This window comes from Scleropages formosus, chromosome 1, assembly GCF_900964775.1.
Source record: "Scleropages formosus chromosome 1, fSclFor1.1, whole genome shotgun sequence".
Lineage (NCBI taxonomy): Eukaryota > Metazoa > Chordata > Actinopteri > Osteoglossiformes > Osteoglossidae > Scleropages > Scleropages formosus.
This window is the reverse complement of record NC_041806.1, coordinates 111909-139550: the sequence shown is the minus strand read 5'-3', so window position 1 is coordinate 139550 and position 27642 is coordinate 111909. Positions and strand designations below refer to the sequence as shown.

At 47.6% G+C, this 27642-nt stretch overlaps 2 protein-coding genes across 5 annotated transcripts; one reads left to right on the top strand and one right to left on the bottom strand.

The window, feature by feature from the left end:
- The first annotated feature begins 248 nt into the window (after nucleotides 1–248).
- Nucleotides 249–5867, top strand: LOC114910980 (uncharacterized). The gene is made up of 5 exons (XM_029253777.1): nucleotides 249–3033; nucleotides 3739–5131; nucleotides 5234–5361; nucleotides 5572–5766; nucleotides 5853–5867. Exons 1-5 carry the CDS (start codon nucleotides 1099–1101, stop codon nucleotides 5865–5867), a joined length of 3666 nt encoding a protein of 1221 aa, XP_029109610.1. The 5' UTR covers nucleotides 249–1098.
- Nucleotides 5868–6861: 994 nt separating this feature from the next.
- On the bottom strand, nucleotides 6862–27642 carry vav1 (vav guanine nucleotide exchange factor 1). Of its 4 annotated transcripts, none has more exons than XM_018727980.2 (27): nucleotides 27380–27642; nucleotides 18725–18841; nucleotides 16273–16331; nucleotides 15254–15319; nucleotides 14814–14922; nucleotides 14460–14558; nucleotides 14109–14177; nucleotides 13781–13884; nucleotides 13583–13682; nucleotides 13408–13503; nucleotides 13181–13249; nucleotides 12675–12761; nucleotides 12328–12413; nucleotides 11572–11707; nucleotides 11256–11365; nucleotides 10648–10749; nucleotides 10376–10470; nucleotides 10197–10219; nucleotides 9882–9924; nucleotides 9651–9787; nucleotides 9338–9403; nucleotides 8765–8796; nucleotides 8200–8310; nucleotides 7995–8082; nucleotides 7520–7634; nucleotides 7251–7405; nucleotides 6862–7115 (listed from the first exon to the last, which is right to left on the bottom strand). In XM_018727980.2, exons 1-27 carry the CDS (start codon nucleotides 27581–27583, stop codon nucleotides 7062–7064), a joined length of 2532 nt encoding a protein of 843 aa, XP_018583496.1. In that variant the 5' UTR covers nucleotides 27584–27642; the 3' UTR covers nucleotides 6862–7061. The 4 variants fall into 4 exon arrangements, with proteins under 4 accessions (XP_018583496.1, XP_018583497.1, XP_018583498.1 ...); XM_018727981.2 differs by having other exon boundaries at nucleotides 7251–7402; XM_018727982.2 differs by having other exon boundaries at nucleotides 14460–14555.

The window sequence follows — 27642 nt, the reverse complement described above, 5'->3', positions numbered from 1 at the left end:
CACTGGGCCATCGACTCCTGCATTCCCGTACTGAGCTCACAGGTACTTTTATCAAAATGCTCAGTTCCACTTCAACATGTGGTATTCTGAACCGTAGCCAGAGCCGATGATATGGGCACATATCGATATGTGGGCACAGCACTGGGGCAAGGTCTCCGCAGCAGCGGGTGCAAACCCACATCCCAGGGAGTGACAGCTGCAAGGGACATCAGCTTCCATCCCAAACCCCGTCTCCACGGTGTAATGATGACGTATCATGGTGGAGACTAAGGGGTTGCTCCGCCCCCTCGTTGCTGGCTCCCGGGCGCGCAAGCTGATATACTGTGCCTCGCACGTTTTGGAGATTGCTTTAATGTTGGTTATTTTATTGTAAGGACAGCTGTGTGAAATATGTTATCCATAGTTTCCCACAAGATATTAAAAAGAAGAGCGTCCTTTTGTCCCTGTCCATCGGGATTTATATACTTTTACGCCTTTCTGGAATCCACGTGAGGATCTGGGCTAACTCATTAGCTTAGCCGGATCGTTACAAATGGCGCCCGAACTGTGAATGAATACCCTTAGAAGGAAAGGTTTGGACACTGGACAGTGAGTATATTTGGAGTATCTCTTTGGTGGATAACGAAGGAAGCAGGCGAACTATTTTTGGAATTTGACTTTTTTATTTGCCTCGCGCACGTTGGCTAGCGGATTTACGATATTTCATTCACTCGTGCACGGTGTGGCAACCTAAAACTCCAGTTGGCCAGACCGTGGGACATTTTTCCTCGTCTTTTTCCCATTTCCTGCGGAGTTCTACGCGCCGTGAAAGAGAGGAGAGGGAAATTTAAAAGAAAAAAAAAAAGGGGGGTTAAAGGTTAATTGTATGTGAGTGTGTAATATATGTTAATAGTTATTAGCTAAATAATGAAAACTGACCAGTGCTGAGTTTAAGAGTAATTCATCATGTAAGGTTATTTGATGATATTATTTTCTTATGTATTGTAATACACTGAGTGTCTTCCTATTGCACATGCTGTTTTAGCCTACTTTAGGATAATTTTTTTTTCCAGTTATTCATGGTCACGTTTCTGTTTTGATTCTCTCGGTACATTTACAATGGCTAGACGTATTGTTGCATTTGTGGATGACGATGGTAAAGGTGATGGTGTTCCACTTGGGCTGTTGGGTGATGATTCGGTCACAATTCAGCATCTTGCTGCTCAGGTAAAAAAGTTACAGCAACAAGTAGATATGCTGACATCTGCATTTAGTATGTCTGTTGACTTGCAACACAGCTTGCTACAGCAGTTGGAGATCCAGACCTCTTCACACTCACAGGGACCAGACACACATGCCCATCCTATGTTTACCTCCACCCCTGCTACACGCACACTCACAAAGCGCAATAGTCGAGATGCCGAGGATTCTCAACATTCGCATGGACAGGATGCTGGTGCCCATCCTGGGCACACTTCTCTCACTGCGGCACACACTCTCTCCGAATGCACAGCCCGGTCATGTCCACACCCCCCGCTGGTTAGTTCTGCTCACCTTTCTGGCCTTGTGCCACCCAAGTTTGATGGGGGTGATTCTATTGACCCAGAGGATTGGCTTCAGTCTGTTTCGTTGTACAAAACAGCGGTTGGCTTACCTGATACTCGGTTTTTTCTAGAGTTGACGAGGCTGTTTGAGAGGGAGCCTCGGAAGTGGTACTCTGCCATGCAGCCCCACCTACTGTCGTGGGAACATTTCTCAGATCTCTTTCGTCAAGCATTCTTACCAACAGACAATGAGGAGAAGATCTGGAGAGGGATTTTAGACAGTGTTCAGGCTTCTGATGAATCACTTCCCACCTTTGTCGCTCACCTGGTGACTGAGTTCAAACGACTGAGGCAACCACCATCTGAGCAAGAACAGATCGAGGTGATTTGCCGGCATGTCTCAGACCAGTATAGACTGGCCCTCCATGCGGCCGCACCCACAACTTTAACTGAGCTGCTCCTGACTGCCCATGAGCTACACGCTGCCTTGGGGCCTATCTCCCCTAACAGGACTGCCACTTCTGCTCAGCTGGCCCAGCGACCAAACTTGCACTGCTACAAATGTTTTACCCCCGGGGTCACCACGCGTAACTGTGGGACCTGTAGGAAAACTAGGCAGAGTGGAAACACAGAACCTGGTGGGGGGGCAGCTGCGAGTCCTCAGGCAGATCAAGAGAACCCAAACGCTCCACAAGACACTAGGGGTGACCCGGGTGCTCGACCGCGTAGGTTTCAGCGGCCCCGGGGTGGAAACCAGAACCTGGAACCGGGGCCCAGCGTACAGAGCACAGGGGGTTCTCACTCCGTTAATTTGGTGCAGGACAGCCCACGGAAGTCTAAGAACTCCCCTTTGTCGTCAGTGGTAATGGTTAACCAAGTTTTTCTGAAGGCGACATTGGATACGGGTGCGTCCATTTCAGCAGTCCATCCATCCACTCTTCTTAGGTGTGGAATAAATGAGGATATTGTTCTCCCTTGGACTTTCTCCCCACTTGAGTTGGCTGACTCAAAACAGTGCACTCCTTCGGGTGTTGTGTGGCTGCCCGTGAGCTTGTTGGGTCACTTGTTCACACATCGCTTTGCTGTGATTCCAGACCTGTCTTGCCCCATTCTTTTGGGTACTGATTTCATGATCCAGGCAGATGTTCATATTCATCCGGCCACAGGTAATGTTAGGTTGGGAGACAATGCAAACTACGCACCAGACCTAGGCCTGTTGGAGGGGGAGTTTGGGGACTTGGAAGGTCATGTAGCTTGCCTGACTTTTAAGGATACCAAAGTTGATTTTATCCCAGTGTTGGATCAGGCAGCTTTACTTCCGGCAGACAAGGAAAGGCTGGCAAGCCTGTTGCGAGACTTTGAATATCTTTTCAGTGGAAAGCTGGGGAAGACCTCATTAGTTGCACATATAATCGACACAGGAACTGCGAAACCGGTGTGCCTTCCTCCCTATCGTGCCTCACCCGCTAAAAGAAAGATTATCGAAGAGCAGATTTCTAAAATGTTGGAGGATGATATTATTGAGCCGGCTTCAGGGCCCTGGGCGTCCCCAATCGTGATAGTGGAAAAGCCTGGCACAGAGCCGAGATTTTGTGTGGATTTTAGGAAAGTGAACAAATGTACAGTGAGGGACTCCTATCCGCTGCCGAGAGTAGATGACTCTTTGGATTTTTTGGCACGCGGTAAATTCATTTCAACTCTAGACCTTGCACGAGGTTATTGGCAGGTCTCGTTGGCTGCAGATTCGAGACCAAAGTCAGCTTTTATCTCTCACAAAGGGCTCTATCAATTTAAAGTAATGCCTTTTGGATTGTCAAATGCGCCTGCGACATTTCAAAGGCTAATGAACACTGTCTTGGCAGGGCTCACACACACCTGTTGTATGGTGTACCTAGATGATATAGTTGTTGCTTCACCAACCTTTGACCAACACCTGACAGACCTTGCTAGTGTATTGGGGCGTTTGGCGGAGGCTGGCCTTTCGTTGAAGCTGGCTAAATGTCATTTTTGTACGCCAAAACTTCGTTACTTGGGTTACCTGGTAACCCCAGGAGGCATTGGTCCTGATGAGAGTAAGGTTGCTGCAATCAAGCAGTTTCCCACGCCGAGGACGGTTAAAAACATGCGACAGTTTCTTGGTCTGACAAGTTACTATCGTAGGTTCATTTCAGGGTATGCTCGTATCGCTGAGCCCATGTTCGCTCTTTTGCGGGAGGATGCCCATTTCACGTGGTCTCCTGAGTGCCAGCAGTCTTTTGATCACCTGAAGCTGCGGCTGACTAGGGCACCAGTACTTGTTTTACCTAATTTTGGGAAGCCTTTTACAGTTCATACGGATGCTTGCGATGTTGGCCTCGGGGCCGCATTGACCCAGACTGGGGAAGATGGCTTGGAAAGGGCTGTCGCATTTGCAAGCCGCACACTTCACAAGTCAGAGCGCCTATATTCCACTTCTGAGAAAGAGTGCCTTGGGGTGATTTGGGCTCTCGAACACTTTCGTCCATATGTTGAGGGCTCCTATGTAACAGTTGTTACGGATCACAACAGCTTGAGGTGGCTGATGTCAAGGCCCTCCCCCTCAGGGCGATTAGCTAGATGGTGCCTACGACTACAAGACTTTGACTTTGAAGTGGTCCACAGACCAGGCTCTGCAAATTTGGTTCCAGATGCCCTTTCGCGGAACCCTGCCTGTGATCCTACCGAGCCCGTAGACCTGTTGCCATCATACGCCACTATTGGCTCTTTGAACCTCAGACGTCAACCACTGTTAATATTGGAGGACAAGCAACAGCTTAAGTCGCTCCAGCAGGGCGACCAGGTAATCGCATCGCTGTTCACGGAACTGGAGAGCGGATCCTGTGTGGACTCAACAGATTTTTGCATTCAGGACGGTTTGGTTTACTTCATGGACAAGAGGGCTTCCTGCCGGCTTCATCCTCTTAAGGCCCTGCGGTTCTATGTGCCGGGACTCCTCCGTGGTACTTTACTGAGATATTTTCATGACCACCCGATGGGGGGCCACCTAGGCATTACCAAAACCCTTGGGCGCTTACAGAGACGAGTTTATTGGCCAGGTATGAGGGGTGATGTCAAGAGGTATGTCCAGTCCTGCGTGACCTGCCAGTTGTCCAAGCCAGCCAATCAGAAGCCTGGAGGCTATCTGAAACCAGTAGTCGCTACATATCCATGGGAGTTTGCTGGTGTTGATTTCATGGGTCCCCTCCCCAGATCCGGCCGTGGGAATGAATATATTTTAGTTTTCATTGACTATTTCACCAAGTGGGTGGAGATCTGTCCAGTTCGAGAGGCTATAGCGGCGACTGCGGCCCGCAAGTTTGTCTCTGAGGTGTTTGCGAGACATGGCGCTCCTGCGCACCTGGTCTCTGACAGAGGTGTTCAGTTTGTGAGTGACTTCTTTGAGGAGGTTGTTGCTGCCATGGGCTCAGACCACAGGCTGACTACAGCCTACCACCCCCAGTCTAACCAGACGGAACGAGTGAACCGTACTATTAAGACTGCAATCCGTGCTTATGTGGGGCGAAAACACAGAGACTGGGACCTCCACTTGCCGCTGATATCCTTTGCGTTGAGAACAGCTCCACACCAGAGTACGGGAGATACCCCAGCTTTTCTTTTGTATGGCAGAGACCTCAATACACCCCTTGATTTGTGGTTGTCACCAAGCCCTCAATACATGGCTGATTCTGTAGCGGACTACAAGGTGGAGCTCACTTCCGCCCTGAGAGAGGCGTATGATCATGTGAGGGAGTCCCTAGCGGAGAGCCAGTCCACACAGAAAAAACATTATGATAAGAATCGGCGTGCCGTCTCGTTCCAGGTCGGTGACTTGGTTAAACTGAAAGCCCATCCTCGGTCGGATGCCTCGGCGGGTTTCTCGGCCAAGCTTGCCCCAGTCTATAAAGGCCCATACAGGATTACCAAAGTTTTGTCTGAGCTGAATTACAAGTTGTCCAGGGTGGCGGATGCAGCTGATGGTGGTGTTCACCATGTTTCTAATTTACTTCCATTTTTTACTTGGGATGACAAGGAGGACCTGGAGTGTTTGCCCCAGCAGTTGGCTGAGACCAATTTGCAGGAGCAAGAGGCCTGTGTCCCGGATGAGCAGGACGTATTTGGCTTTGATACCCTGTTTACGGAGCCGGCCGTCCATGACCAGTTGGCGGCTGCTCCGACTGTGGGGGCACAGCCTCCCTCAGTTAATAGTCCTGTGGTCACGCCCCCTGTAAACTTTTCCTCACCCCGCGCTGACGCTCACCTCCAGCACCCACAACTTGTGCACATGCACACACATCCGTATTTTCTTCGCAGTGGATGTGCTGGTGATTCCTGCCTCACATACGCACAGCCCTTTCATGCGGAAACACGCTCATTCTCGCAACACCCTACTCATCCCACACAACCTGCCCACACGGCACACCCATACTTCCTCCGTCCTAGGCGCACACCAAGGGTTACCAGTGGGTGGGATGTCAACAGATGGACAAACCCTTATTTTGCTTTGCAATTTGGGTTTTGACATGTTTTATGATGTTCTGTTTGTTATTTTGGGGTCTTATTGTATTTTGTGTGCGAAAGAAAATGTTTTTCTTTGGCTGGTCTGGAGACTAGCAGGTATTGAAATGTTTGAAGGGGTTATGGCTGCAATGTGCACCACTTGTTCTTGAGATACTGTTCAGACCTGTGTGTTTTAAGCCTTTATTGTAATATCTTCTGTTTTAGTTTCTGCTTTAACAGTGTGAAGTTTGTGGAAAGAAGAGGGAAAAAAAAAAAGAGAATAATTTAAGGGATGCTGTTCTGGCTGTGTAATGTTGGGCTATGGTGTCATGTTGGGCAACTGTCTTTACTTTCTTTTATGTGCCACTGTTTGTCTCTGTTATGCAGTGATGTGCTACAGTGAAGGGGTAGATGTTTTATTTCTATTGTGGTCTGAGGACAGCCCTTGATCTAAGTGGGGGGGATATGTAATGATGACGTATCATGGTGGAGACTAAGGGGTTGCTCCGCCCCCTCGTTGCTGGCTCCCGGGCGCGCAAGCTGATATACTGTGCCTCGCACGTTTTGGAGATTGCTTTAATGTTGGTTATTTTATTGTAAGGACAGCTGTGTGAAATATGTTATCCATAGTTTCCCACAAGATATTAAAAAGAAGAGCGTCCTTTTGTCCCTGTCCATCGGGATTTATATACTTTTACGCCTTTCTGGAATCCACGTGAGGATCTGGGCTAACTCATTAGCTTAGCCGGATCGTTACAACGGGCACCACTGAAATGGTCCCTTCTGGAGAGACAACAGCAGTTCAACGCAGGACTGAGGGACTTCAGAAGTTTATTTTTACATATAGAGTAAACAAGGGACTTATGGACGTCCAGGAGCAAAGGATGCGACGGTGGGACCGCGGTGGGGGGAGGTGTGTCAGTGAGGCTCTGGACGTGTGCAGTACTGGGCACTCTGGACTGACCCTGTGCACCAGTTGGCTTTGCTTTCTCAGGATATCGCTGTGGACGCTTTCTGTCCTCGCTAGCAGTAGTCGGAGTAGTCCTCCTCGACATAATTGGCAGGAAACAGGCCCACCTACACAAAGACAGGGAAATGATTCCTCAGGGGAACGTGTGCCAGGTGGGGTCCGGTTCTATGAACATGAGGATCAAACGGAGGAAGAGTGCTGATGGCAGGAGAGGGACAACGAGGCGGGACGGGAACTCTTACCCGGCCGTACACCTCGCCCTTCCACCAGCCGTTGTGGGACTTCTTGGAGATGATCTTCACCGTGTCTCCCTCACGCAGCGACAACTCGGTGCGATCGCGGGCCGAGAAGTCGTACCGCGCCCGGGCCGTCCCGAAGTAGCGCGTGCTGCCCTCTGCTGGTGGGAAAGAACAGTGCTGAAGACACGCCCCTTTGAACCCGTTCCGTACCCCGTAGCTCCCTGTCCGAGCAGGTTCGTGGCCAGATGGAGCTGGACGTGACCTGGACTCACCTGGGGTTGCTGGCGCCACGTTCTGTTCTGGCTCTTTGTAGGGAAACTGCAGGGGCGAGTCGAGGCCTTTGAAGCACTCCCTTAGCGAGTTCCGCTGGTAGAATTGCACCAGATCCTGTGAGGGCAAGCAAACCACAGGACTTTTAGAACTGAAGAGCACAGCCGCGAGAAGCTCTGCTTGTAACCCAATATGATAACGAGGAAGGGAAGTCATAAAGTATTCACAATAATTTGCATTTGACCACGCTTTTAATACTGCAAGTATTTTTGGACTCGCTTCGTATGTTTTATTCTGCTTTATTCATATTTGCAAGACTGCGGGTTCAACCGAATTTGGAGGCACGATATCCGTGATGATGTAGGACCCACGGAAGCTCCACACATCCCACAGTGCTTTACTACTAGTACATTATTCGTGTCTTCTTGGGAGCCTCAACACGCTCGGAGGCAGCGGTCATGGCGTGAGGGGACGTACCATTATTCCCTTGAAGGCCTTCTTGTCGTTGATGCGGTACAGTCCTTCTGTAGATGTGATTCTGATGTGTTTGACCTCCACCTTGAACCTGCACAAATAGAGCACCAGGAGTGAGGAAGGATCGCTGAGTCACAGTGAGGACTGACTGACTAAGTCAGAGTCAAGACTCGGCGAGTAGCGAGAGCTCCGCATGACTGAGACTCACTTGATGCTGATGGCGAACTCCGCGCCCTCCTTCTGGCGGACCAAGTACGTTCCATCCGAGCGCGAGACGAGCAGGTTCTTGGCCGCCGCCCGGTCCATGTTGCCCGCAAACCTGTGCGCAGACAATAGGGGGTGCTGTTGCGATGGCTACGAATAGGGTCTCTCTGAGTTGTTCTATTCACCAGCTGCTGTATTTTTACTGCAGTAATTCACTTTGAGGGTCATCGCTATGAGATCAAGTCCAAGGTCTTCACCACTCCACCCCCAGGTTTCCAGTGTACCTGCTGTGCGCAATGTTGCTCAAAAAGCTACTTATAGCAGCCGGTTTTCTCGTTCGGACGTGTCTTCCTAATTTGCATGGACTTCGGGTTAATTTAATGTAATGTAAATGACGAATTCGCACAAACGGGTGTGTAGTTCCTCACGTGTCATTCTGAACCGTGGCCAGAGCCGACGACATGGGCTTTCTCATTTTTCTATTGTCACCATTGTCATTTAAAGCCTGTGTTCATTATGTACGTTACATGATTGAGTAGATAGAAGAGATTGAGTGAAAGTGTACAAACCAGGGAAAGTCAGTCAGGTCTGGAGTTGGTCTCTGTGTGGGAAAAGATCAAGAGAGATAATTTAATATAGAGCAACTCATATGGGCGGTCATCAAAGATGGAAAGAACCACACAACTTACTATAGTGGCCACTGTTCTTAATCTTTATTATCTACTAATTCTGATTTCTTCTATAGCCTGTGATGCGTTGGGTGACAAAAGGACAGCTCTTGGTGTGTTATTATTCTTCTAATTATTCCTGTTGTTCTGTCTACCAATATTACGGTTCTATTTGACAATATTCTACCATTATTGTTATTATTACTTTCAGCCGTTTCTCACGGAATTGTTGTTGTGTTGTTTACACCATTGCTAGCTGTATTGCGTATTATTATTGTTTATTGTCTTCGTGTGTGTCACCGCACCATAACTGGCAATACAGCGTTCTGAGTTCTGTAGCCGCAGCAAGAAAGGATGTTATGCCTGTGTTAAAGTGCTGTGTGTCACTGCATGAGAAGAGCACTCTGTAAAAAAATGAACTGAATTGAAAGGATCATCAGTGTGTTGCAAAATGTGTTGAACAGGAGGACTCACAGGTCTGTAGGGTTTGACCTTAGAGCAGGGGAACCAGCCCATCTCTCCTGCTGTTATATTTCGACCCTGAAATGGAGGGAAGAGCTCAGTGAGACCGAGTGTGGATACACAGTGTGGGTGGGCAAACGGTGTGGACGGACAGGACGTGTTCAGCCTGAACGTACAGAGCGGACAAGCCGTGCACATGGAGTTGCCTGTGCAGCTGGACTCTCTGCACGGTTGTGGAGCCACAGTCACACTGGGCGGCGCATGCTCAGCCAAAACGTCCTCACTCAGAGTAACAAACGTTGCGTTTTTGCTGGGCTCTCCTCACCTCCCACCACTGTAGCTCCGCCTCTGCCCGAGTCAACTCGATGATGTCACCCATGGCGAGGTGCAGCGGCTGGCCAAAGCCTACAGGGGGTGGTGGCAGCCCATAGTACTCCTGGAACACCTCCATCTTCGGGCACCCTAGGAAGGATGGACGCAGACCCGTTCCGTGTTAGACGCCCGAGGTCCTGGGGCCGGACCCAAGGACTGCACGTCTCTCGGGAGGAAGCCTCACCTGAGTCTGCTGTCCTATTGGCAGCCCCCCGCTGGTTCCTGTCCTGCAAGAGAACGTTCATATTATCAAGAAATTCGCAAGTCATTTGCATCTGGGCAGATGTGGTTTCAAAGCAACTAGTTACTGGTGCACTTTTTTGAGGCTGGCGTGTTCCTAGAGCGATTCACAGGGCAGTTCTCGCTCAGAGTTACAGCAGCAGGTCCCCAGTGGGCCTCCAATGGGCAGCCATCAAGGTAACAGCCGTATCCACTGTAACCGATGTGCCATCTACTGCCCACCCAAAGACTATGATCTCCGGTAGCATCAGAGGCCTACCTTCCTGATGGTGCCTGAGAACTCTGAAACAGGGAGAGAGAGAGGTGGACATGTCACAGAGAGACAGACTAGTGGACTGGTGTCACCTATACACACACACACACACACACACATACACACACACACACACAGAGCAGGGAATCTATCATGAGGAGGAGTGGGAAAGAGCGAGCTTGTACCCGAGTTCCTCCCGCAGGCAGGCACCCGGCCCAAACACTCCTTGTGTGCGGACGCCTTACAGCGAGTGCAGCGGTAGCCCTGGAAAAAGATGCCCCTGAAGGAGGGACGAGGAGAGACATGAACAAGTTGAAATAAGAATGCGTTGTGGACGCAAACTATGAACGTCGGAGCACAACAGCGGATGTGAGCCACGATCTCCTTGTGTCCCCATGTAGCCAAACTGTGGACCCAAGCTCTCGCACCCACGGACTGCACTACTGCTCCCTCTTACCTGAGCAGCATTTGGCAGGCGCGGCAGGACGTGGTTTCCTCAAAGCAGTGCATCTGGAAGTCGTGGCTGTTTGCTGTGTTGTTCTCAGGGAACATGTTGGACCTGGGGACACGGGAAGTGTGTGCTTTTCAGTAGCAAAACTACAGTATGATCATAACTGCACTGGAAGATCTCACAGCTGGAACCTTACGAACTCCAGAAAATCCCAGCCGATAGCTTGTGCAGCTGCCCAGTAGCCTCTCCTCAATGCCACATGGTACATATGCATATGTGTAGATAGATATAGATTATATAGGCAAAACTTGATGACGTAGATGTACATGATGTAAATGTAGATGAAGCAGATGCAGATGGGTTTAGATGTAGACTGATGTAAATACAGATGGTGTAAATGTAGATAGATTGAACACTGGTGGTGTGATCACAGTGTGGCTGTATCAGTGCCTTAAATGTGTTAATTTGGTCAAAGGAAATAGGAAAACATATTGAGAAGACATTCATCAAAGTAAACATGAAGCCACGTTCACGCTCTTTCTTATGAAGACTTTTAGTCAAGGGAGCAATGAGAACACTTGAGTCAAAAGTGAGTACAACATAGTTGAGCTTACTGAGCCATCTGGAACTGCTCGAGCCACTTCTTCTTCAGCTCCTTGGTCTTGAAGTACAGATCAAAACTGTGCTGCCCATAGGAGTCTATCAGGTAGAAGACGTGGGACCACTGCACAGCACACACAGGGGTTGAGCAATGTGAGTGACCAGGGTGGGTAGAAGGCAGAGTGTGAGGAGATGAAATGAACCCCCTGAGAATTCAGGAGGTGAGGTGAACATTGGCACAATCAATGAGGAGAAAGCAGCTGTTATAGACACTGTGAGGAGGTCATACTGTGAACAGACAGCAGAGTGAGGGAGAGGGGGGAAAATGACCTTCTTATTTTCTTTTTCTCCAGCAGACTCATCTCGGAGGTTGTAGCGCTCCAACTCGATGAGGTCTTTCAACTCCATGCTGTCACCACTCTTCTTCTTACATACCAGCATGGCGCGGTCGAACAGGAAGGCATATCTGGGTGAACACATATGGGTGATACACCATCCTTTTTTTAAAATTTTTCCTGACACAGGTGTGCTCTGCTCTCAGACTGCACTTTCAGGTGGTCTTGGGCTGGAAACAATGGTAAGGATCAATGAAAGGCACAGAATCAGGCAGTTTCCATAATTAGATGAATGGGTGGCACAGCGAGTATCGCTGCTGTCTCACAGCACCTGGGTTGTGCGAGAGAAGGTGGGTTCGATCCCTGTTCAGTCTGTGTGAAGTTTGCATGTTCTACCTGTGTTTGCGTGGGTTTCCTCCAGGTGATCTGGTTTCCTCCCACAGTCCAAATACATGCTGCTCCAGTTCATCCATAGTGTGTGAGTGACAGAGAGAGAGAGTGTGTGTGTCTTCCACTGATGTATGGATGAGTGACCCAGTGTAAGTAGTGTATCTAGCAGTGTAAGTCACCATGGTGAATAAGGTGTGTGGGCTGATAACACTACGTAGGGTTCATTGGAAGTCGCTTTGGAGAAAAGCATCTGCTAAATAAGTAAATGTGAATGTAGATGATAGAATTTCAAGCCTTAGACTCAGCTCCATGTACATTTTTTAGTAAAAATAACAATGATAATAAGTAGCCTTTATTGTACCTGTCCTGTCTGGACTTCTTCTCCAGGCTGGCAATCTTCAGCTCACCGTCTATCTTGGGGCGACCGTAGAGTGCGAGAGACTGGCTCTGAAAGGAGTCAGGAACAGAGGATGATGAAGCTATAAACCAATCATTCTGCTCCTGACGGAGACCAAAAGGAAGGTGAGAGCCATGTCCTGTTCCTTGAGATTCGTGATTCCCATCATGAAGAGACAAATCCTGATCCTGTTCTTTCTTGGGGTTTGCATCACATTCGTATTATTCATTAATAAGCGTTAGTGTTGGTCTCTACCGACAATTGGTGAGCTGCTCGCTGACAGCCAGTGCTGCAGCAACGTGGAGACTCACCAAGTTTTCTATAGAGAGCTGGAAGGTGGTGATTTGCCGCAAGATCTCATTGTCCCGTTTGACTTCGTTCACACACTGCGCCAAGTCCTGTGGAATACACATCCAGAATTACCCTCTTTGTGGAAGTCTCACAAGTATCGTTCGAGAAAACAGCTCCTCTGGCTGTTGTAGACCATGGATGGGTCATATGAAGTTAGGTCTGGCCTAGCATGGTCTGCTTACAAGGGGTCAGAAGAAGGTTGAGTAAAAGGACAAATGGATGAGGTGGTCTATCTGATAAATGGTAAATGACATTAGAATAGTTAAAGAATGGCAAGATGTCAATGATCCACAATTTGTGAGAGGATGACAGAATGGATGGACCAGTGGAGAAAGGGGAGTGCACAGTTAAATAATTGATACACTGACAGTGTGTGTCAGGCTATAACGGTTATGTGGACGACTGGTGGAAAAACACAGAAATGTAGTGATTTTGGAAAAGGGTAGAAGAAGGAACTGGGATTCACCCGCATGGCGTCCAGTGCGTTTCGCAAGTTCTCCTTCTCTGTTGGGTTAGAGGTGTGCTTGACAAGCTCCTGGCCACATCACATTGAGAAGAAACATGTTAAACCACTACACACACACACACACACACACACACACACACACACACACACACACAATGAGGCAAACTATTGTTCAGGAGAGCTGGATTTACTTGATGCTTCAAGCTTATGGAACATGTGTCAAGTACCTGTAAGAGCAGGTGATACTTGAGGACTCTTTGCATGGGAACCATCAGTAGATCTCGAAGGGAAAACCTCCCACTGTTTGCTCGCTTTGAACATTCCTGACCAGCAGAAAGAAAGATGAAGTGTAATAACTTCAATTAATTTCCTCATTAACATTTCACACAGAGCAGCTCTCACCTCTAGCTTCATCCGCACGTCCTCCTTCATGGTGGCGATCTTGTCCAAGTGCTTGGTGGCTGATTCCACCTGGCTGCAGTAGCGACCGTATAGCAGTAACCTGTGCATCGTGTGGTGAAATTTGCTGATTGTTGGCTCTCACACAGGCAGGAGAATGAACATAGTAGATGCTGAGAACAGTTCACCCAAACGCTGTACCTCTCTTTGTAACTGATGAAGACCTGGTGGAGGTTTTCCGCCCCGTACATGTGAAGTGATGTGCGGATCTCCTCCAGGAGGTTGCGATGTGTCACTGCAAGCTCCTTCATAGTAGAACAATGATTTGCATGTATGAGACTGACTGCACAGCAAGGGCGAAAATCAGTCCACAACAGTCTCACAAAGGTCCATATTTGAACTAGTTGTAGACTTTTAAAAGGCCAGCGATTACGCAAAAGTCAAGGATGGTAAAGGCTCCAGGCTGGTGAAGGTACAGCCTAAAAAGTACTGGTTTACACAAGGTTCTTGACTGCAAAGGGGCACCTACTTCAATGTTTATGAAGATGTTCTCCAAATCCTCTGGCTGCAGGAATCGCTGTAAGGGTTTCTTGAAATGCTGCGAGAGCCAGAGCAGATAATTGAGTGCTTTTTCAACCACAGCAGCAGCAAGTAGCAAGCAGTGCTGGTAACACTGCCTGTGAGCACTAGTGAGCAGTAGTGATGCTAGACACTATTAACTGGTAGCACAAAGAAAGGTGTACCAACAAAGAAAAAAGTAAAGCAATCACGGTGTGTGTGTGTGTGTGTGTGTGTGTGTGTGTGTGTGTGTGTGTGTGTGTGTGTGCCTGTGTGTGTGTGTTTGCGTGTGCGTGTTTGCGTGTGCGTGTGTGTGCTATACCTTTAAAATGGACTCCAATGTGTCTGTGTATTTCTCCTCTGTTTGTTTGATCTCCTGTAGACAGCAGTTTTTCTTGTCCACATCAGTCATCTTCTGCTGCTGTGGAGAGACCAGCCATTTACTGGGTTTTGGGCACGTGGTTCTCACAGCCATTCACTGGCATTACCCTTCATGGTATTAAGACAACTAGTATGGCTAATATGCAGCCACAGTGACAGTCTTGTCCTCATCTCAGAACCATGGCTTTTGGTCATATTCAAAGCCATATGATTTTACCGAGTTATGATTGTCATGGTTAGTTGAGGTTCTTGTATGTCTGACGAAGAACAGTATCTCCTACAGTGAAGATCTCACCGCTTCCGCAGGTTCTTCCACTCGCATGAGGTCTTCATAAATCTCATCCCCCTCATTTGCCTCATCCTCCACACAGTCGTAGAGGTCATCGTCTTCATCGGCCGTGTCACTGCACCGTGGGAAGACATCGTCTGCTGTCACTGTGTACACACTCATAAACACTTACATACACTGACACACAGAAATACGCTGACACATTGCCTCCTGAGAGATGGCCTGTTCTCGTGAAGCTGGAATGGAGTCTTCACCAGTCCGCTGACACTTCTGCCCAAGTGAAGAAAATCTTGGTCCGTGTCGCACCCCCCTCACCCCCAACAGTCACTCGACTGGGGTGTTCGGCAGTAATAAATGAGCACTTAGATGGATGTGAAGAGAGGGGACTGAGAGGAGAACAGGTTAACTCTACCTTTGCACACAAATTACAACACAGGTGAACTTACTCGATCTGGTCAGACAGGCCACTGTAGATTTCTTCATCTGGGACACTGCCCTCCACAGGAAAAGGCCTGCGAGAAGAACGAGAGCACTCAGCATCAGTAGCACAACCTGGATCCACCTTGAGCAGAAGAGCCTCACTCACAGAAAGACATCATAGACACTGAACATCCTTGTCATTCATCCTGAAATAAAGTTCAAAAGTACAGACATGTGCATTATGAAGAGAAGAGTATATGGAAGCCTCACCTAGACAACCCTGCCCAACAACTGACTTGTTGAACTAAGGTTAAACTACTACAAAAAACAAGCCAACAAACTATGGCAATACGCAGATACTTGGAGTCGGTGGAAAATGTAAAAGAGTTGCCTATCAAGTCAAGTGGGTTTTCATTGTCATCCCTCTATATAGCTTGTGTACAGTGGAGCGAGGTGTTTCGTCAGGACCTTGGTGGTGGAACAGAGAACAGTAGGCAGGACTACATACAGTGCAAATACACAGCAGTGTGCGACACATGCAGGACAATAAATATCCAGAACAGAACACAACAGTAGATACACAGGACATGGGCTCTAAACTGTAAACTATTTTTTGTAGTGTAGCACCAGTAAGTGCCAATGCGAAGTTTACGTTTCAGCAGAAAAAAAGAGAGGAGGGGGATACCTTAAATAGCTCCCCTTCCTAGAGAAATATTTTAAAATGCTCTATAAAAGACTCAGAGTTTTGATGAATCTTTATAAATATGTCCTCCTCCTCTCCGTTTTATACTAAATAGTATCCTTCGTTCATCTTTAGTACCAAGGAAGGAGCCTCAAGATCTGTAGATGTTAACGTTTTTGTTATTAGGTGCTTGAGTAATTTACTCAAAAGGTAACATAGCCAAGAGTGTCTACAGATATGGAATTTGACACAGATGAAGTCTGTTCATGAAGAATCCATATGACTTGGATCATTCCATGGAGGAGTCAATGGCGGCTCAAGAACTCATACAAAAGCATAGATAGTAACAGGTACAGCACTCACTGTATTCCTCGATCAATTGCAATCGATGTGTAAGACAAAATAGACAGCGTGTCAATAACCTGAAAAACAGGAAGACAATCAGTGTAAATCAGTAAGCTTGTAAAATTTACAGTTTTTTTTTTAAAACAGAAATCATTATACCTGATGTCATATAAAAGATGGCAGAAAAAAAGTGCTGATCTGTCAGTATGGAAAGACTTTTAATAATTTAAATAAGTAAAAAATGTATATTCTCTGGCTGCAAGAGGGACCAGGAGGCCTGAACAATAATGTAAATAAAAGCACAAGTAGCAGATTGCAGCCAGTCTACAGCTAATATGCATCATTTTGCTTATTTCATACACACATGTTCAAGTTGGCACTAAAAAGCTCAAATTCTCACATATAACATGTTGAATTCATTATGCAGCAAGTCAAGTGTTTTAAAACATTTCTTCAGGAAACAAAAACGTAAGTTTTCCTGTGTAAGAACATTTCCCCTCTCGAGAGGGCAAAATACCACTGCAATGTCGCTACTGCTAGAGTACGGCAACTGATAGGTATACTGTACGTACATTGAAGCAACTGAAACCACACTTTTAAAAAATTAGGACAAGATCTGCTTCGTAAGGCTTCGTAAGACAGACAGTGTGGTTGGTTCAAAGAGGAAGAGGTGAGCGGGTTATAAAGTGATGACAGCTGATAATGGCTCATTGTATTGCACTGGCTGCTTTGAGGATGGGAGCCATTTGCATAGATGCCATGAGGCAGCTGAACACTCGGACTACCCATAAGCCTGTGGGACACATTGGCCCGTTTCCTCAAGAAAGGCTGATGCTGCAGCTGAGCGGAGGGAGCAGAGGAGTCTGCAAACAGAACTAGAAGCAGATGCCAGCGAGGAGGAGAGCTACCAGAAAGACGTGTGTCAGGAATTCTGTGAAAGCCCGGGGACGAAGGACCCTCCTGTTGGACAGCATTCGATCGACCGCACAGTCGTCGCTCTGTGGCTCGCTTCGAAGGTGTGCCGCAAGGCACGGTCCTCGGTCCTCCGCCATCCTGCCGTTATCAGCGTACGGCGGCGTGATTTCAGTGCCGCTTTGTTGATTGTGGCCCACTTTCTCATACTTTCCCTTTATGTCTGTTTTGTGCTCTTCCCAGCAAGTTCCATCGGAATGCTGTTCTTTCCCTCGGAAATACCAGCTCATTTGCCTCTTGGCAGTCTGGTTTTGGATGACAATATCTAGCAGTTTACTCTCACTGTTTGGTTGTTTAGCTGATACTTTTATCCGAAGCAGCTGACGCTTTTTACTCATTTACTGGTAGAACACGAGTAACCAGCTCTGCTAGATGGGCTCTTCCAGTCTCTGGGAGACAAGTTCATGTCCTTCACCACTAACCCTTCTATCTGTTGTTGTTGTCCTTTCACTACACAGAGTGCTGAAGACAAGGAGACATAGTAACAAGTAAAAGGCTGGCTATACTGTACTTTAAATCACATTACGTTACTACGACAAGTATAGTCGCTATTAAAGCTATACTGGAAGCCACCTGGCCATGGAGGAAAAGGACCATATCCTTTATGGTCATTATGTTGTTATTTGTCTCATGCCTTTCCTCTCTGAAATATTGTGCTATGTTGCAAAATTCTGGATCGTGTCAAGGACAGAGACCAATGAGCCCCAAGCATCGCAGTCCGAACCTTATCGTCAGCGCGGCTCACGTGCAGAGCTCTCCGTGCAGGGGACCGGAGGTGGCGCCTGCAGAAGAAACACGCAGGAAGCGGCAACTGCAGCCCGAAGGGGAGTTCTCTTCTGAGCCAATATCACAGCCCACTCAGAGCAGTTTCATTTAATGAAACTTTACGGAAGCATGTCGTCGCCGAACACCTTCTTTTAGAACGGCGATGTATTGCACAGTTTACTACTTCGGTAGCTCAGTCTAACATAAACCAGAGCCCCAAGCGGAGCAAAAAAGATGCAGAGATACAAAGAGGATCACAAGGATCGCAGCTGAGTTGTAGTCCCATGTGTTTCTGCTGTCAGCAATGAGCCCCTCATGCTGTCGTACTGAAGTGACGCGCAGTTTAATCTATACCTTGTTCTGCCATCCGACGCTGAGCCCTTGCGCTATGCTCTCTGCCTGTATGGTACAGTGACCCAGTGCTGTTCATAGAACAAATTTTTAAAATCTGTATGTTATACCAGGTCATTATATAATAAAAGTTGCAGTGACTAACTGTCTCTCCTGAGAAACGTAAAATGAAGCGAGGGAGTACGGCCCGTAAGAGAATTAACAGAGAATGGCCGCTTCATGTCGGCGAGAACAGAAACAAGGCTGTAGGCTGCAGACCCACAACAACGGGCATTCACAGGGGCAGAGAGACAGGTGAGGGGCTCTATAAAGACTGCAGGTCAGTAGGGAGTGGTACCAGCACTGGAGTAAAATGTGAGAATAGGAGGTTTTGGACTAATACCTTAGCGAAGTCCCGCACATCAAAGAGGTCAAAGGCCTCAAAGAGCTCATTTTTCTTCAGCCCAAAACAGTCCTGACAGGCCCCGAGGAAGGTTCTGATGTTCTTCAGGCAGAGGAACTGTTGGAAAAAGTTGGACATGTTGGTGAGCGCAAGAGAAACACATAGTAAGAGAGGAATACATGCCAGTATTTTCGATGCGTATTCTGTAGATTGTCACAGTTGGAGAGGAGGGGAACAGCTGCTCCAGGTAGAGGAGTTTTACTACCAGGGGCTCCTTTTAACAAGGGACAGTAGGTGAGGTGGTTAGACTGGCAGTTGCTGCAATATTGCTAAAAGAGTACAGAACTGCCGTGCCCAAGTGGGAGTTGCATCTTTGGGCAATGCTTGCAATTTACCGCTCAGGCTACATCCTCATCTTCATCTGTGCTCATGGGGTTCGGGCGGGACAGTGACCAAAAAAACTAGAGAGAGGATGTAAGTGGCAAAAATGAGGTTCCTCCACAACAGAATGAAACGCTCAAGGGTCCAAGAGGCCCTCAGTGTAGAGTTTCTGTTCCTCCAGAAAGGTTTGTACATCTATCCATCCATCGTCAAGAACTGCTTGTCCCGAGCGGGGTCACGGGGAGCCGGAGCCTAACCCGACAACACAGGGCACAAGGCTTGGGTGGGGGGGGGAGGGGGCACACACCCAGGACAAGACTCCAGTCCATCACAAGGCATCCCAAGCGGGACTCAAACCCCAGACCCACCAGAGAGCAGGACCCGGCCAAACCTGCTGCACCACTGCATTCCCTTGGATGGTAGTAATAATAGATAATAGTATGAATATGGGCTGGGTGCTGGGGGTGGGCCTGCTTCTGCTAGTTGCTAAGTTGGAGGCTAAAAGGTGAACAAGGAGCTCTTTCTCATGTGACACTTGAAAGCAACAAGAAACTGCGGAGCAGTCATTCGACATGTGCAGAGGTCCCGCTGTGGTCTCTTGCACACAGCTGATGCATAGGCAGCAGGAGCGGCAAGAAGTCGGCAGACGTGCAGCGGGGTGTGCTGTTGTCACGGCGATGTAGACATCTCCGTTGCTTCTGTGGGGATTATGGCTTGCTGCAGAACTAATGTTGGAGGTGGGAGGTGGGAGTACACACAGCGGAACAAAGAGGACAAATCATGAATATGACTGTGAGAAAATTACAGCAGAGTTGAGCAGGAAGCTGTCACTCAACTCACACAACCTTGTCAAATAACCATCAAAATGTGCAGATTTTTCTTACAGTAAGAACAGCAGGCAATAATAATTCATGGCCCTGAGGGAAGACTGGCGTCCACCTGGGAACTGAGACTTTGAAGGGTAGAAAGATTGGTCTGGTCTTCTGTGAATAGGGCAGGCTTGAGGGGGCTGCCTGGAACCTTGTTATCTCTTACAGTAACATACCGAAGGGAGGGGGGACTTTAGGTTTGAGGTGTTAAAGTTCAAACCTCATACCACAGAAAATACCAGCAGAGATACAGAGATACACACATACACACAAACTCGCATAAAAACTCAGAAACACACAAGCACACTCTTTACCCATTGATAGGTCATTTTGCAGCTTCCTGTATTGCACAGCTGCAAAATGACATATTTTTTCACTTTCCCCATGACATAGATCCCCTTTATCGTGTTTTATTTAATGATCTATCTAATGCATGGTAATTACAGTAGTCGTTAATAAAAAAAAAAATATACATGCAGTTACAAAAACCGATGAGTGAATGTCTCTATAATTTTATACACTGAGAAGAGATATGCTTCTGGTTCTTCATGCCTTCTTTATAATTTCAGCTCTAAATTCTCTGCACACGGAAGTCTAGGATTAGTAGAAGAATATTGATAAACACTGGAGAAACTCTGGAAGAAAATTATACCATGACAGATTTATGCTTGTTGCTGCTACTCGGTCATATTACACACATTCTCTGTTGCCTCTGGAAAGGTGAGATTGAAAGACACTCATAAAGCCTACTTGGTGAATAGAGCTCATGTACAGGATTTAAGAAATGCAGCCTATAATTCAGACCTTAACCTGGTCCACAATGGATAGATTTTCTCTGAACTCACATGTTCAGGGTTTTCCTTCCCCCTTTTTTGTGTTTCTCCCTGTGCGTCTTTCTTCGTGACCCTTTAGCGGGCCCTCGTTCAGGCCATTTGGCATGATGACTAACTGACACAGTACGGACTTCATTCATGAGGCTGTAAATATCGGCCGATGGGGTGTGAAATCATTTAAAAGACAGGAACTTTTATCTTTCACGTAATCAACTGGAAATATTTTGCAATACCCAAGTTATCTAAAATGGGTTTGAAAGTGAGAAACCAGCAATAAGGAAGACTGTCAGAAATCTTGTCTTTTTCAGTGTTGTATGTAGCCAGTGAAAATGTGCACACACAATCACAGTGTCTACGACCGCTTGTCCCGAGTGGGGTGGTGGTGAGCTGGAGCCTAACCCGGCAACACAGGGCGTAAGACTGGAGGGGGAGGGGAAACACCCAGGACGGGATGCCAGTCCATCGCAAGGCACCTCAGGCGGGACTTGAACCCCAGACCCGCCAGAGAGCAGGACCCAGCAAAACCCTCTGGGCCACCGCACCCCCCGCCAGCGAAAATACGATTTTCAAAGGCACTTGTTTTGTTGTTACAGCACCTGGTATATTTTATGGAATTTCTCAAGGGCCTTTACATGATGTATGTATTTCACGCAGTCTTGGTTAGAAAACACTCCATACGGGCCGAAACACAGAAAACATGTTTAAAAGAAAGCGCATATCAGTTTGTGATTTACAGTTATAAGCAGATGCTCAGGTATTTCAGTCCTGTATTGTCTTTTCACAGCAGCCCATTTCCAATCTTGCCCACCTGCTCTTTGTCCTGTATACGATATTGAGACATGCAGGGGCAGTCGTTGTTTCATGTACAATCGCTGTTACATTTCCTATTGTTAAACGCAGTGACACACGCTTGTATATATGCAGAAGGACGCAACTTTGCCGTGCTGCAGTCGAAGCCCCGAGGGCCCCGCTGGCCACGCTCCGCCCACTTCTGAAAGCCACTTCCTCTAGAGAGACGAGTCCATTCTGCTAAGGAGCTCTTCACTTCCTCTTTCTTCTCCTCTCTGTTGGAGGGGAGATGGGGGCTAAGGGGTGGAGACATGGGGAGGCGGAGTCTTTCGTTGTGCTAATGAACAAAATAGAGAGACTGCCAGCCTTAGTGCTCTACGCTAACAGCCACACAGAAGCTGCTGGGGGCATCATATGATAGAAGACCATAGATGATCAGTGAAGAACAGATGCAACACCGATACTTTCTGCAAAGTGACTTACAGTATTAGCTTACCTGACAATACTGATTTACCCATTTACATAACTGGGTAGTTTTTACTGGAGCAAGTACTGTGCTCGAGGGTACTATGGCAGGAGGTCGTGTTCAAGCCTGCAACCTCCAAGTCCAAAGGTGGCAGCTCTAATGACTATAATACCTTCTGCCCCTATGCCCATATATACAAAGGCATAGCAGCAGAAGGTACCTTAGTAATTATTCTTAAATGGGCATATACTGTGTGACATGAAGGTCAGCAACAGCCAGCAACTAATCCATGACCTTGCCCACCTCCCCAGAAATGAAAACCACTTTCACTCTGGCAATCTCCATCACAGTGACCATGAGAGCCACCCTCACTTTGACCATAAGAACCTCCAGCACCTAGACCGTGAAAGCCACCATCACCGTGACCATGAGAACCTCCATAAACAATATCAAGTCCCTGACCAGGAAAAGCTCCACCATTGTGAATACGAGAACTATCACCGCTGTGACTAATCACCAGCTGTTTCACTTTTCAAACCACCAGTGATCTGGCCATGGCAACCACTGGCAACTACCAGCACTTATTCCCAAGGTGACTTCACCTTGTGAGAGTTATACATGAAGAGATGTACAATTATTTGTCCATAGGTACAGCCAAGTAATTTTGATTGTGTCAAATGAAGGTTTTCAGCAGGAATGCGACTTGAATCCGGGACCTTCCAGTAGCAGCAGCTCTAGGTCCTACAGCCCCTTCTGCCCAAGTACAATGAAACAGACAGAAGAGCAGGTGAGGAAGAAATGAAGCAAAGCTGTATGTCATTCTGGAGAAAGCAGACAGTGTTCAGCTTTAATGAAGAAACACAAAGAAGAACTTTGAACTGAAAAAGTGGAACTTTGAGGGTGATACATCAGTGAGTCACTCATACAGCAGCATTGTGGTGTAGGTTAGAGATTGACGGCCTGTGGTTTCCATATTAGTTTTTTACGTAACAAGTAAGAAACGTAAGAAAACTTTAATGCGCAACTTTGATATCTTCGCAAATAATGTGGCATACTGCAAATATACATTAAATTTACATATTTTATAATTAGTGGGGGGCGCAGTGGGTTGGACCAGGTCCTGCTCTCCGGTGGGTCTGGGGTTCAAGTCCTGCTTAAGGTGCCTTGTGACGGACTGGTGTCCTGTCCAGGGTGTCTCCCCTCCCCCTCCAGTCTTACGCCCTGTGTTGCCAGGTTAGGCTCTGGCTCCCAACAACCCCATATGGGACAAGTGGTTCAGACTGTGTGTGTGTGTGTGTGTGTGTGTGTGTGTGTGTTTTATAATTATCACTAGCTAATGGGCATGAAGCGTGTGATTTCTGAATGAAGGAGCTGGGAAGATGTGCGTGTACCTGTGTGGCACGTGCTAAAGGAGTAACCTCGTGGCTTTTCCTGCTAAATATGAATTTTCAGTGATTTGTTTAGGACACCACATGCGAAACACGAGGAAGCGAAAGCAGCCTATCCAGCTGCGAGCTCCGAGGGAAGATGCAAGAGGAAGTGAGGAAGTGGTCACACTACAAACTATCCTTCAAAAGTAAGACTGGGAAACTATCATGTTCTGCAGCTCTCAATGCCATCTTGCCTCCTGCCACAGACTTCCTCCCCAAGAGCTTCTGAGCTCTCTCGTTCCAGAGGCTCGGCACTGAATCGCTGCCTTTGCTGCCAGTCTGTGTCTGTCATTTTTCTCATTCTCAGGGTCTATCCCACAGCAACAAGGACAAGTGCACTTTACCGGAGAATCAGAGAGTCTATCCCAAACACAGCATTTCAGAATAAGAGCGTTCTGCTAACAGCCCAACATGATGCTGGCAGTGTGATCGTCTGGGTATGTTTTGCCCCCGCAGGCCCTGGGAGCCTGGCTGCCATCGAAGGGACCACGAAGTCCTTCTTGTATCAGAAATCTCTAAAACAGAATATCAGGGCATGAGTCTGTGAGTTGAAGCTCAAGGTCAGTTGGGTTCCCACAGCAAGGCAACATCAGAACGGTTGAAACAAGAGAAGTAGGTTTACGGAACGGCCCGGTCGAAGTACTGACCCGAATCCAACCGAGAAGTTGTTATAGGAGCTGTTAATGCTTGAAGACTTGCAAGACGTTGCTGAGCTAGAGCACTTCTGCAGGAAGGATTGGGCCAGAATTGCTCTACATCAATATGAGACCCTGATCGACAGCTACAGGAAGTGTTTACGCGCAGTTACTGCAGCTGAAGGTGGTGCAAGGAGTTGTTGAAGGGGGGGTTACTTTTTCACACCTATGACTGCACATTTCATTTTATTCCACACTGGGAAATGATGTAAAAACAAAACTAGTGTCACTCTCTTAGGCTCATATCAAGTTACATTCAATGTGTAAAATGTTCAAAAGCAGATAAATCTGAGATTTTTAAACACTTTTCCACAGCACTGCACAGCCTGTAGACTCTTCCCCTCCCTACACACTTTGTAAATCGTCCCCAGCGCGCTGCTCTGCTCCAAGTCCATCAACATCTCCTCCTCCTCTCGTCAATCTGTAGCATCTACAGTGCTGCTCAGTCCATGCCCTGTCTTCCGCCACTCATGTCACATGTCCTCCCACACTGGGACACACCTTTGCAGAGCGGGGAGCACAACTCGCATCATTTTCCTATCAGTCCCAGTGAGGAGGCCGAGCAATATGGACAAAGAGGAATGGCTTTAGTATGGAAATCAACATGTAAATGTACCAGGAAGCGTGCGTGTGCGAACACACACACACACACACACACACACACACGTGGGCAGTCCCAGTTTCAAACTGCACACACCAGTTTTCTGCATGACTTCACTTCCTCCAGCAGGAATGTGGTCACGTCTATGAGCCTCAGCAAATGTGCGCTGAGCTCACTTGGGTTCTGCTCATTTGTTACACAGCGCTCTTCCCCTCACAGGGGACCTGGAGCGCTTGAAATACTCTTTGTCGAAATCGTGCGGTGCAGGAAACAGTGCAGGAAACGTGAAAGAGCTGCTAACGCCAACACGGGGTGTCCAGGTCCTGTGTCCCCAACACAAACATGCGGTGTCACTTGTACAATGATATGCATGCATGTATGATGTACATGTGCATACATTCGCATTTATTTATTCACCTCACACTTGTCTCCAAAGTGACTTGCAGTGTTGCAGTGCACCTACAATTGCTAACCCATTTATACAGCCAGACAGGTTTTTACTGGAGCTATTTAGGGTAACTACCTCGCAGCAGAAGCACACCGATGTGTCGAGATGGAGACAGAGAAAACCACACAAATGCATCGACCCAACTGTTCATTCTTATGTCTCGTTTATTTCCCATGAGCTCTGGAGATGTTATGGAGAAAAAGTGGTGCTCAGCTGGCAAACATCGTTGCGTTCTCGACCATGACATCGTGCCTGTTCGCTCAGTCACAGATCCTATTTCCATCCTTCGAGCAATCCCCCAGTGAGTGATCCAAGGACCACTGATGCCTTGTTCTCGCGAGAGCTGGTGAACTCACGAAAAGCACTCAGTGCCCCGGAAGGAAGTACAAATAGGCTGCTGAGATCGACTTATCATACAAAGCTGTCCAATCCCCTCATAAGTTCTCTGATTAAAGTGCTGTGGCATCTGTTGCACAGAGATGACCTGTGACCCCAGTACTACAGTATTAGTGGGAGTCCACCATCACAGCTCTTCACTCACACTAGAATCTGTCCTCTGATCGGAATTTGCCCGTTCAATGGGAACGTCCCAGCTTCATGTGAAGTGACCGCTGTAGCAGGACATGCCCACTTTGAGGGAAACTTGTGACTCTTCTGGGAACTGGCCACACTGGTAGATGTTTTGTGGTTGAACATCCTCTACTGTTTTTGAAAACCAAGTACATCCAGCTCATAGACTCTAGGAAGTAGAAGATCTCAGATGCCATGAATGAAGAGATATGCTCTACGAACCAGAAGATTGTACATCCTGGGAACCAGAAGCTCTTACTCCAACACACTAATGTCAGTCAGTCTCAGTCCAAAAATCCTCTTTAACGCAAATCTTCAGCAGGATTTAAACCTACGGTCACCAAAAGACTGCAGACTCAACCACTATTTCCAGCAGAGCACAATGCAGCTCCTTCTAACTCTAAAACTGCTTCACCACCGTCATGTTGGCCCACACACGTACGCAGTGTAATACTGTCGCTCCAAACCTCACCTTCAACTGTCCCACTGCTCCCTACTACCCCAGTACCCTCTGCGACTGATGTATAGTATTCTACCTGCAGTTTCCATTCCTCAGAAATTTGGAAATGTCACATTATGCTGAACGTAACAGTGTCTTTTTAGTTGATAGAAAACAGTTAACGTAAAGTTCAGAGTTTTTCCATACATGTGTTTACGAAGAGATGTGTCATTAAGTGGAGTTCTTCTATGTCACACACACATTGTATGGCACAGCGCTGACACACCAACAGGCACATAAAATAATGTGAAGAAGCTGCAGAGTCTAATCTGTGTCACAGTGTGTATTCTGTATGCGAGTGTGAATTGGTGTATGTAGTGTGGGTCTGTGTGGGTCTGTGTGGGTCTCTAAAGCTCAGTCTTACAGGTCACACCGTACAGTGACACAGTGGGTTCGGTGAATAAATCGGGCCATCGAGTCCATTGCTGAGTAAGTCGAATGTTTCAGTGACACTTGATACAGTTAAACTGATTGATATCACGAGTCGGTAGGTGCACTGAGTCACAATAACCAGTAAATCAATAACTATAGTCACTGAAGGGATTTCTAAAGTCAGTAAATTGAGACAGAGGACATATTCAGTGATCTGGCATGAGCAGTTATTTCAAAGGGTCACTGAACTGACAGCGAGTCCGTCTATATATTGTGTTTGTGTTTATGTATTCAGTGAGGACAGGACCAGTGATTTGAGCTTGAGGTTCACTGAGTGTAGAGGTCTTGTGAGTGTATATGTTCAATGAGTGTGTGGGTCCTCTGAGTTTATATGTTCAATGAGTGTATGGGTCCTCTGAGTGTATATGTTCAATGAGTGTACGGGTCCTATGAGTGTATATGTTCAATGAGTGTATAAGCGAGTCAAACGATTTGGTGGCTTCACTGTGAGGTCTGTTGCTCCTACATAGCGGAAAACAACTGTATTGCTGGATTTGTATTTGTACATTTAGAATGAATGTCTCTACGTCTGTGTGTGTGTGTGTGTGTGTGTGTGTGTGTGTGTGTGTGTGTGTGTGTGTGTGTGTGTGCGCATGTGCGTGTGTGTGCATGCGCATCAGTCCCCAGCTGCCGTCGGCTCACCTGAGACATCTGCGGCCGGAGGTTGATGTCCCTCAGGTTGATAGAGTGTGGCCGGAGGTTATTGAGCAGCTGGCAGAGCAGCACACCATCACGCAACGCGTGAGCCAGCTCACACACCTGGGCGCTCTCCCAGGTGACCCGGTGGTTCTCGGGTAAAACCCGGCACTGGATGAGCCAGGTGGCGCACTGCCTCCACAGGTCCATAGTGCTCCCACCGATGGCACGCGCGCGCGTGTGTGTGTGAGGGGCGCCGTCGCGTTGCC